Here is an 11998-nt window from a genome sequence, read left to right as displayed (position 1 = left end):
AACTTGGAAAAGAAAGGGTTTATTTCATCTTGCATCATGAAGGGAAATTAGGGCAGAAATTCAAGGTGGAAACTTAGAGACAGGAGCTAGAACAAAGGCCATAGAAGGACAATACTTACTGACTTGCTTTTCATGGCTCGCCCAACCTGTTATCTCATACCTCTCTGGACTGCTTACTCAGGGGTAGCACTGCCCTCAGTGGGCTCAGCCCTCCTATACCAACTATTACTCAAGGAAATATCTATTCACAGACATGCCTATGGGGCAATCTAATGGAGGCATCTTTTCAATTGTTTTCCTCTTTCCAGATGGTTCTAGCTTGTGTCTCAAGTTGACAGGAGGAAAGGAAGAAAGGAAGAAAGGAAGAAAGGAAGAAAGGAAGAAAGGAAGAAAGGAAGAAGCAAAAAAAAAAAAAGACAGACAGACAGACAGACAACAACAAAAAACCCAGCCAGTGCATTTGGTTCTTTGGTTTGTTTGTTCATCCATTTGAGACTATGACCAAAGCTCACACTGGCCTGAGATACACTATGTGGCCCAGAATTGCCCTGAAACTCCTTTACTAGCCCTGCCTCAAGCCTATGGGACTACAGGCCTGAGCTACAATACCCAGTTTCTATTTCTTCCTGATTACTGTGTGAAAGCCTCCATTATCGGAAATAGGCTTCATGATTAAAAAGAACAATATATCTTTTACATAATTTAACCATTATAAATTGAAATTAAGTGCATGCATCATTATAAAAATACACTGATCATTGTTTTCTCAAATATGATACCTCATCTCAAGTAGCTTTAATTTATTTGCTTTATATCTTTATTTTACAATGAAGTTTCAAATACATAACTGGAAGGTTCCAGTTTGAGTAGATTTCAGCTCAGGTCTTGAATTATAATTACTACAGTTGTCTCCAAGAAGCCCGTTCCTGGCTTGCCCTCTTACTCCCCCTGCCCCACCCACAGTTTTCTAGCATAGGTTTTGTTTATAGATAAACAAAAATATAAATGTGTCATGTGGCATTATAAGACTGATACGGCACCATCAGCAGTGTGAATGGGCCTGACGTTGATGCTAGTTTGAGATAAAACTAGGTGCACTGTGGCTTAGAAGAAAACAAACTGAGAACTGAACACGCATATGTTCAATGTTCTTCTGACTGTGGAAGTAACACAGTCAGCTGCATTAAGTTCCTGATGCCCTGGCTTTTTGGCCATGATGAACTATAACCCGGAACTATAACTGAAATCAGCATTTTTTTCCTCTAAGTTGCTTTTGTCAGAATATTTTAACAGAGCAATGGGATAAGAGTCTCTAACAATCCCAGCTAAAGCACATTGTGCAACCTTGGATGGATTTGACTCTGGCTTCCTTAGCATCTTCTACCTGTGTCTGTTGTTTCACAGTGAATTTTCCTGAAACGATAACTAAAGCTGTTAGCAATCACAATTAAAAACTCAAAAGGAGATGAGAAAACTATAACTTTTAAGTGCATATTATGCTAACATACATCTAGACTTGCAGCATCTGGTTCAACTTTATCTCCGGCTGAGCACAGACTGTAAGCTTAACCATTTCTATTTGTAGGTGCTCCTTTGAGGAGTGATGGGACAAAGCTGGTCATGTTACAGGAGCAGCATTTGAACTGTTAGCTGTGGTAAGCCATGCTCACCTCTGCTCAGACTAATAACCCTGGGCGGAATGAGATTCCTAGCATCGGGCTTTCTATAAGCTATACACTTACTCAATGGTAGGCACACAGGAGAGTGGGAAGATGAATTCAAAACATCTTCTCAATGTTGCTTCTTTGAAAGTCTTTAATACTACAAGTGAATACTTTAAAACCATGTCTTAGTAATTACAGTTTTGCTTTTCTGTAGTTATGATCAACAGAGCATGAAAGAGAGCAATCTTATCTTCAGAGGTGTTTTACATTCAATTTATTGCCATTGACAAAACAATTGCCTTTCAGTGTGGAAAAATACCTCTTTGAAGAGTTTTGTTGTTTGCTGCCTCGTACGATGCTATAACTTTATTTTAGTCACAATATAGGAATAAAGAATTTATAGACTGAAGAGTAAACACCAATCTTATGTACTGTAACACTCTAATATATGTTATTTAATAACAAAGGAAAATGATTGCTACCTCCTGGAGAAAAGAGGAAACAATAGAACAGATAATGGCATTATCATGAATATTAATATTTAAGGGCTACTTTGAAGACAGTTGTAGAAAAAATCTTAAACAGACAACTATTTATCTTAGCAACTTAAGTCATTAAAAATCCAATTGTTTCCTCTAAATTTTTAACTTGTAAGCCAGTGACTTCAACAGTTATAAACAAGCATTTAGGAGTGCACCTTTGGAATATGCACATATACTTTTCTGCTAGCTTCCTGCAAACACTGCTACTGTCTACCTTATGCTGTGCTCTATAGACAGGAAGGCACTTTAACCAATAAACAACCAATTCAACACAGAAAAAGGAGGAAGAGGAGGAAGACAAAGAAAAATGACTGTCATTGAGATAGGGCTCGGATGCTGTGTGCTGGCTGTTAAGAGTCCAGAGGATCTTCACAGTATTCTCTCCCACAATGCTGCTGGCCTGTTCCGTGTTCCACTGCTTTCCTTCTCCCTGATTCGAGTTTTTAACTCAGCTGCAGTTTTTTCCAGGTGTTGGATGCTCCACTGCCATTTCCTCCTATTTAACTGAGTCCTGTGCACCTGACAGCGCAAGCGCTTAAGAATTGCGTCATATCTCTTATGCTGTACCTGTTAGAAAACAGTACACATAAACAGTGCTTGTGAGCATGAATCAATGCTCAGAACAGATACTTTGGCTTCTCTAGAGGGAAGCACTCAATTAGAAATAATTCACTGTAAATAATCAACAAGAATTATGTAAACAGTCAACTATTACCAATGCTGAATGTTTTCTACATAAAATAACCACAATACCTTATGTTGTGGATACTATTCTCTCTCTCTCTCTCTCTCTCTCTCTCTCTCTCTCTCTCTCTCTCTCTCCCCTCTCTCTTTCTGTGTGTGTGAGTGTGAGAGAGAGAGAAAGAGAGAGAGAACGAGAGAGAGAAAGAAAGAGAGAAAGAGAGAGAGGGGGAGAGAGAGAGAGGGAGAGGGGGAGTGAGAGGGAGAGAGAGGAAAGAGATAGAGGGAGGGAAGGAGGGAGGGAGGGAGGGAGGGAGAGAGAGAGAGAGAGAGAGAGAGAGAGAGAGAGAGAGAGAGAGAGAGAGAGAGAGAGGAGATACTGCAAATCAATTTGAACACAGTTTCAAAGCTAACAAGTAGCAATGTTTGGGATTTGAACCGGAATTCAGCACTGTGATGTCATACCTTCTGCTTGTCGAAGGAGTTGTCCAATGTTAAGTGAATGTGGCCTGGAGTTGCCTCTTTATCGCTTCCTACCTTCTGAAATGCAGTTCTGGTATCTAAACTGAGAGCTTGACTTAAAAGTATGCCCTGGCAGCACAGTTGATTGTCACACAGCACAGTCGCCATGCTGCAGCAATGCACAGCTGCCAGCAGGTAAGATCACACCCATTCAGAACACGACCAGGGGAGCTGCTTCTGCATCTCACTCCATTTGTGCCCAGCAGTGGTGCAAGCCCTCACCACTCCCAGCTTTCTGCACCTCCTCTGGCTCCGAAGACTTACCAGTTCATGAATCACCCACTGTCCTATTACACTCAGTTGAATGTAATTGCCCTGATGTCTGTCTTATCACATGGTTAAGAGAAATGGTTGTGTTTTCTATATCTAGCATAAAAGATCTAAGACAGTGGTTCTCAACCTTGTTAATGCTGGGACTGTTTAATACAGATCTTCATGTTGTTGTGACCCTCAACCATAAAATCACTTTCATTACTACTACAAAACTTTAATTTTCTCCAGGGACAAGCTCCCCGTGTATGTTATCAAATCCCAAGCAGTCATCCCTAAAGAAACATAATAATTACAGAAGAGCTGGTCATAAAATGGAGAGCGAGTGAGGAGGTCATGGGAGGGCTTAGAGTAGAGAGTATGGGGTGGAAAAGATGTAATAATACTCATGTATGAGGATTCTTTAAAAGTAATAATAGCACAAACCCCCAAGTAATAGAAAGTTAAAAATAAAATCAAAACAAAAATTCCTATATTCGAACTGACTATACAAAGAACACCTATCTCATTTGTTAAAGGCAAAGGAAGTGTCAGTTAATGAAATTCTGAGTGAACATATCTTGTTGAGATGGGCATAGCCCTGTCACGGATACCAGTTCTCCATATGGCCAGCCTGAAGAGGGGTGCCAAAATCTGACTAGAATGTTCAAAGACTAACGACTGATGCTTCCTCCTCCTGGATGTTCACAGCCAGAGAGTGCTTGTCCACAGAGACCTCCTACTAAGAGCAGCTAACCCCTCTCCCTGTACCTAACAGACATATTGAGGTTCTGATTATGGTGACAGTAGACAGCCTGCATTGGAAGTAGCAGACTCCCCAACTTGATCCTGGCTTCACTGTACATGTGTGGATGTCCCTTGTCAGGATTCCAGGATGCAAAGCACACAGGTCAGTGCCCAAGAAACATGTTGTGATAGTTAAACAATTCACATACAATCCAGACAAATTACTTTTAGCATGGTCACAGAACTATACAAACATGACCAGTATCTGGTTTAGAGCATTTTCATTGCCCTCCCAAGAAAACAAGTAACCATTAACAATTAACTCCATTTCCTACCCCACTCTTTGCACTAGGCAACCGCTAATCTAATTTCCCTGTTACCCATTTGCATATTCTTGACACTTCATATAATTAAAATCCTACCAGAGTTTTTCTCTGTGGTTGGCTTTTATCACCAAGCATAATCTACTTAAGGATCAGCTGTGGTGTAGACGATATCAGTACTTCATCTTTGTTACTGTCAAACAATATTCCATTGTGTGATGGATCACACTTCACTTTTCTAGTCTAACTGTTGATGAACATTGAGTTGTTTCCCAGGTTTAGTTATCATGTTTAGTCCATCATGATTAAGACTATTCATGTATAAGTCTGGGTGTGCACCTATGTTTTCACCTTTCTTGGCCATAAACCTAGGTATGGCATTGAGGTAATTTCATGTTTAACTCCTGAAGAACTATTTTCCAGAATGCCAGCAACATTTTACGTTCCCCTTGTGATATATGAGGGTTCCTATTTCTGTACATCCTCAAATATTTACTACTATTTGCCATTTTTGTTAACAGCCATGCTTATGGATCTGAGGTGATAACTCATTGTCAAACATTTATTGTTACATTTATTTGGCAGTGGTGGTGGTGGTGGGTTGGTGTGCATGCGTGGGCGTGTGTGTGTGTGTGTGTGTGTGTGTGTGTGTGTGTGTGTGTGTGTGTGATGGAACGCATGTGTGAAAGTCATAGGACAGATTGTGGAATATGTTCTCAGCTTCCAGCATGTGGATTCTGGGATATAAAACTTGACAGCAAGTGCTTTTACTCACTGACCTTCCTCATCAACCCCATGTTTATCTTAAATAAAGCAATACAATTATGTAATAATAGGGCTGAGATAGATACCTATTATTTGTAGTGTGTATAATTACAAACATATATAATTATATTATGTATGTATATATGTATAAACACACAGTTGAGCACTGCAACAAGATAGAATGTGGCAGCTTAAGTAAATTCAAAGAAGTATCAAGTTGTTAAATTATGAATTTGCCCAGTATGTGACAATAACTGATTTGCTGTCTATATCTAATAGCTGAAGAGAGCTTTGGGAACAAAGACTCTCTAGACTGTCCCCCATCTCTCGTTCTTTCTGCTTCTCAGCTTTACTACGAGTACCCAGATCAGACCACATGCTCAATCCCTCCTTCTGCCTCTTTCTCAGCCCCTCTAGGAGTGCGCAGGGATCTTTCCTGTGCCTACAGGCTGGAGACTTTTGGTAGTACAATCAATACTATAGACTATTCCATCTTCATAGAAAATATTTTTAAACACACAAAATAAGATATGATGACCAAGGGAAGCAATCATGTTGAAATATCACTATGCATCAACAGCAGAAGAACTGGAATGGCAACATAAACATTTCAAAATACTGATATAAAATCAAAGTAAGAACTTGTCAATAACACTTCAGATAATCCGTAATAAACTATATATTATAAGCATATATACATATATACAATTCTTGTTAATTTTGCAAATTTAGATAATGCATGCTACTTAGCAAACCAGGCTCATTGATATGTTAGCAAAACAAAAATGGCTTCATAAGGATAAAAATAGATTAATACAGACTTTGACCAGGGAAACAGGTAGGCTCACTGGAGATCTTCACCTCTCCTTTAGCTCCTCCAATCCAATCCCCCAGTCTCACCCCTAACTCTGTAGCAGAAAACCTGCTGCAGTCCCCCTTCCCTCCCCCCACCCCGACCCATCTCCAGTGGATTACATCATCCCCTACTAACCTCCCTACCCCACCCATTGCTTTATCCCTGACTTCAACTCCAGTAGAACTCCCTGGGAACCCACAGGCCGCTCTGACAAGTGAAGCAAGTAGGCCAAGAAAATCTTCACCTCTGCCTCCATTCCTCAAGTCCAATCCCCTGGTCTCATCCCCAACACTGTGGAAGACCTTTTGTTGTAGTCTGTCCTCACTCTCTGCCCCATTCCCAGGGAACCAAGCAGATTCTGGTGGAACACCCTGCTTCCTTCCCTCCCCTCTCTATCCCAACTCTATTCTTAAGTTCAGTTTGCACTACCTAGAAACATATTTTGGATGAAATCCCCACTGGCCACACCTACCAGGTCTCGGGACAAATTGCCTACCATGCAAAACACAGCCACCACACTCCCCTAAGAACCAGAGAGGAAACAGAAACCAAGGAACAAAACACCCACCTGACAAAAAGAAGACCTGATAACAGCACCTAGAATTACAATTTTCCTCATTCCACATGCCTAGATGCCAGCATAAAAACAATCAGTTACAGCCAGGACACTAATGTCTCCTCTAGAACCTGGCAAACCTATGACAGCAAACCTATGTCAGCAGCCTTTGAGTATTCCAACATAGCTGAAGCAAAAGAGAAAAATTTTAGAGTAGCTGTTATAAAGACGATAGAGGTCCGTAAAGAGTAAATGAATAAATCCTTTAAAGAAATCTATGAAAATACAAATAGTGTAAGGAAATGAACAAAACAGTTCAAGACCTGAAAGTGAAACTAAAATCAATCAAGAAAACACAAACTAAGCCAACTCTGGAGATTAAAAATTTATGTACCCGTACAAGCATCTCAGAGGCAAACCTCACAAAATGAATAGAAAAGAGGAAAGAGAGAATCTCAGACTTTGAAGATATGACAAAGAAAAATGGATATTTTGGTCAAGGAAAATGTTAAGTCTACAAATCTCCTGGCATGAAACATCCAGGAGATCCAGGGCATTATGAAAAGAACAAATCTAGGAACAATAGGAACAGAGGAAAGGGAAACCCAGGTCAAAGGCCCTGAAAAAATACTTTAACAAAATCATAGAAAAAAAGTTTCCCCAATCTAAAAGAAAATGTCCGTCAAAGTACATGAAGCACACAAAACACCAGATGGACAGGACCAGAAAAGAAAATGTCTTCTGTACGTAATGATCAAAACACTAAATGTATAGAACAAAGAATATGAAAAGTTTCAAGGGTAAAAGACCAAATGACATACAAGGACAGACCTGTGAGACTAAACCAGCTAAGGGCCTGTGAAGGTGTGCTGCACACTCTGAGCTCACAGACTCCAGACTATTATAGCCAGCAACACTTTCAATCACAATAGAGAACATAGACATCCTATGATAAACCAAAATGTACGCAGTATCTATCTACAAATCCAGCCCTAAAAAAAGTGCTAGAAGGAAAACTCGAACCAAAAAGGTTAACTATACCCGAGACAAACCAAAGCATAAATAATCCCAGACCAGCAAATCAAAAGGAGGGAAGCAAACACACACACCACCACCACTGCTATAAGTAACAACAAAATGATAGAAACCAGCAAACATTGCTCATTGATATCTCTCAACATCAGTGGTATCATGTCCCCAATAAAACAACACAGACTAACAGAATGGAGGTGAAAATAAGACCCATCTGCCTGTGACATCTAAGAAACATACTTTAACATCAAGGATAGACATCACCTAAGATATTCCAAACAATGGATCTAAAAAGCAAGCCGGTGTAGCCATTTTAATACCTGACATAATAGACCTCAAACAAAAACTAATCAGAATAGGAAAGAAAACTACATGCTCATCAAAAAAACAAAACAAAACAAAAACAAAAACCAACCAACCAAACAAACAAACAAAAACACCCACCAAGAAGACATTCCAATTCTTGACATCTATGTACCAAACATAAGGGTACCAAAGTTCATAAAAGAACTATTACTACAACTAAAATCACATACTGACTCTCACACCACTGTTAGTGGGAAACTTCATTTCCCTACTCTTGACAACAGACACGTAACCCAGGGAAAATAAACAAAGAAATGCTGGAGTTAACTGATATTACAAGTCAAATGACCTAGCATATTTATAGAACACTTTACCCAAACATGAAATTACCCTCTCCTCAGCACCTCATGAACTTTCTCCACGATGACCACATACTCAGACACAAAGCAAGTCTCAGCAGAGACAAGAAAATTCAAACACAAAACCTCGGGACAGCTAAAACAATCTGGCATAATAAAGGGACTGGGGGAGGTATCACTAGCCCAGCTCCAAGCTGCACTACAACACTGTACAATAAGGGCATTCCGACACTGGCACGGAACCAGACAGCTTGATCACGAGCACTGAAATGAAGAGCAGACATAAATCCACACGTGCATGAGCATGTGATTGTTATAAAGACACCAGAGTCACACACTGGGAACAAGGCAGCGTCTCGGACAGCAGTGCTGGTCTCTGACAGCAGTGCGGTCAGACTGAATAGCCGCAGGTAGAAGATCCAAATAGATCCTTATGTATTACCTGGAAAGACAACTCTAAATAGACCAAAGACCTCAGCACACCAGACACACTGAACGCATAGAAGAGAAAGTGGGGAATAGCCTTGGGCTCACTGGTACAGGACACAACTTCCTGAACAGGAATCTGATAGTACAGGCACCAAAAACCAACAATTAATAAATGGAACCTCATGAAACTGAGACACTGCACAGCAAAGAACAAAGATGCAGCCTACAGAACGGGAAAGATTTTACACATCTGCTAGAGGGCTAATATCCAGGATATAGAAAGAACTCAACAGACTAGACACCAAAACAAACAAACAAACAAAAAACAATTTCAGGGTAGTAACTCAACCAGGAAACCTGGAGGAAAAAAATTAAAACAAGACCCCGGGGAAATGCTGAGCTAGCTTGCTTAGTTATCCTAACAGCACAGGTCCACCCGCCTGGGGATGGGACCACCCACAGTGGTCTGGCTCCACCTCTATCAGTTAGCAATTAAGACAATGCTTCCACGGATATGTGCACTGGCCAATCTGACGGAAGAGATTCTTCGACTGAGGATCCTTCTTCCCAGGTGTCTCTAGCTTATGTCAAAATGATAAAGACTAACCAATACAACATTCTTTTGTAAATTCTGTATCTACTATGTGTGTTTTCATTCATTATTTAACAAAATATATTTTTTTAAAATATAGTTACTGAATATGATTACATTCATGTTCCTAGATGCAGAAAATGGTCAATATGTTCTATCAGAGTTGCAAACTAGGTCAGTTGTGAAATTATCCTTCAGTAATGAAGTTATGAACTATACAGTCTTTAGCAGCTACAGCTAGCTATCACGGCAGATGCTACTATAGCTAGAAAAGTAACCCATTGTCAGAAATGGCATAGTGAGAAACAGAGCACAAAGAATAGGCTAATGACCATGCATGCTGCTTTCTGCTGCTATAAGACACTGACCAAAAGAGTAAAGGGTTCTTTAGTTCACCTATCCCAGGCACAAGTCCATCAGGTAGAGAGGTCAGAGTAGGAGCTGGAATTGAAGAAGGGGCTATGGAGGAATTCATTTCTTCAACTGAGGGTCCTGCTGCTTACTGGCTTGTGCCTTGTGACTTTTTCAGCATGCCTTCTTATACCTCCCAGAACCGCCCACCAAGGATAGCACTGCCCACAATGATCTAGACCCTCCCACATCAATCAGTGATCAAGAAAATGCTCCCACAGACTTGCCTATAGGTAAGAACACTGAGGTGTATGTGATTGACTTGATTTTTGTGCATGTACCAATCTTGTAATAATGTGGCTTTCTCAGCAAGGTGTTTTTCCATTAAGGAGAAGCAGTGACTCACATAAATTACCCATCTCCTTGAAACTTTGCTTTTTTTGTAATAATATGGGATACCTGACTCTAAGATGATGATAATGTTAAATTTCTAAGTCTGAAGGCTGAAAACGAGTTTTGGTCTAGAGGTGACTTAATGAAGGAAAGGTCATCTGGTGAGCCTCTTACAGCCCCTCCAGGTGGCATTATGACTGATAGCTGTCCTACTATTGAGATTTGAATACCATTGAGTAACCAAGAATGTGATGATTCTATAGAGCATAAAATGTGTTTGCTTGTAAGAAATGTGTGGTTGCTCTTCTTATTCAGCTACCATTGCTAGCTGGCAGAAATAAAAACAAAAGAACTAGGGGTAGAACCGAAACTACACTGAAACATGGGAGACCTCAGAGCTTCCCACATGGATCTCCTCTCTTCTGACTTTTGGCTCCGTGCCTCCACTGTACTACATGTCTGCCCCCCGAGCCCAAGCACAGTCCCAGTGTAAGACCTTGGCATTTGGTAGTGCTTTGCCTGCACAGCTTTCCCATGCATGCCTGAGTGACGAGCTTTTCATACACTTCGTGGTTTACCAGAGCTTCTCCACAGACAACATCTTAGACTAGTTCTCCTCTGGCATGAGACCCAGTGTTCCTCCTCTTCATTCCCTGTACTGTATACATTAGATCTGCACTTGCTCTGCTCCATTTCATCCTTAACCCTACTTTTTAAAAAAAAGCCTGTTTGTTTGTTTGTTTATTGTCACTATGCAACTCAGAGGCTTCATCCAGCAGCTGTTGGAAACAGATACAGAGACCCACGGTCAAACAGTAAACCTCAGAGAGTCTTGTGGAAAAGTCTGGGGAAGGACTGAGAGAACTGAGGGCCTCCAGCATACCACAAGAAGACCAGCAAGGCCAACTAACGGGGTCCATGGGGGTTCACTAAGAACAAAGAACATGCATGAACTGTACCTAGGCCCCTTATACATATGCAAGAGATTTACAGCTTGGTCTTCATATGGGTCTCCTAACAACTGGAGGGGGTGGGCTCTTGAATGAATCTCTCTTGGAGGATTCATAGATAACATTTGGGAAGAGGGAACAAAGAACCAAAGAATAAAGACAAGCACTAACCACTGTTACATCCCAAAATGCCTCCCCATGGGGTGAGGGATACCATGAAACCTCTTACTTTAATCAGTACTCCTGTTCTTTGCTTAGCTGTAGGAGACCTGTTTCCTCATTTTTCTTCATTAACAGTGGTGACAGAGCACTGGTTGGAGAAAATGTAGTTTACAGACCTTTGTAGAGCAAGATGTACTAGCACCAAGTAGTACAATGCAAAGGATGAGGAAAGAGTAACATGTAAGGTGCGAAGGAGAGGGCAGGAAGGCAGGCAAGGCAGGAAGACAGTGAGGCAGGAGAGGCAGAGACTGTGTAAGTGGAGACTTGCAGGTAAGTATGTGGGGGAAAGAGAGTTAGCAAGAGATACCTATTCTGACAAGACAAAGCAAAACCACAGTGGCTTGATAATGGACCAAACTGCAAATAAGTATAACATACACAAAGGAAGGAGAAACTAAACTACTAACTCATTGTGGGGGGAGGAAAGAGAAAAACTAAGGCAGGACAAACAACAAAAAC

At 40.8% G+C, this 11998-nt stretch overlaps 1 protein-coding gene across 4 annotated transcripts in view; it reads right to left on the bottom strand.

Moving 5' to 3' along the window:
* Ccdc122 (coiled-coil domain containing 122) overlaps positions 1 to 11998 on the bottom strand; it is an 82274-nt gene that overhangs the window by 18034 nt on the left and 52242 nt on the right. For 2 of the 4 annotated variants that reach the window (XM_017599964.3, XM_017599962.3), the window contains one exon: positions 786 to 2773. The exons of 1 other annotated variant lie outside the window; for it this stretch is intronic. In XM_017599964.3, the coding sequence (XP_017455453.1) occupies positions 2576 to 2773 (198 nt within the window). In that variant the 3' untranslated portion in view covers positions 786 to 2575. Of the gene's footprint in view, positions 1 to 785; positions 2774 to 11998 lie in introns of those variants that run through there. One more of the 4 variants, NM_001399562.1, reaches the window with a different exon arrangement.

Source organism: Rattus norvegicus, chromosome 15 (assembly GCF_036323735.1).
Source record: "Rattus norvegicus strain BN/NHsdMcwi chromosome 15, GRCr8, whole genome shotgun sequence".
Taxonomy (NCBI): Eukaryota; Metazoa; Chordata; class Mammalia; order Rodentia; family Muridae; genus Rattus; species Rattus norvegicus.
Note: the sequence above shows the minus strand (reverse complement) of the source record. Positions and strands in the feature narration are given on the sequence as shown.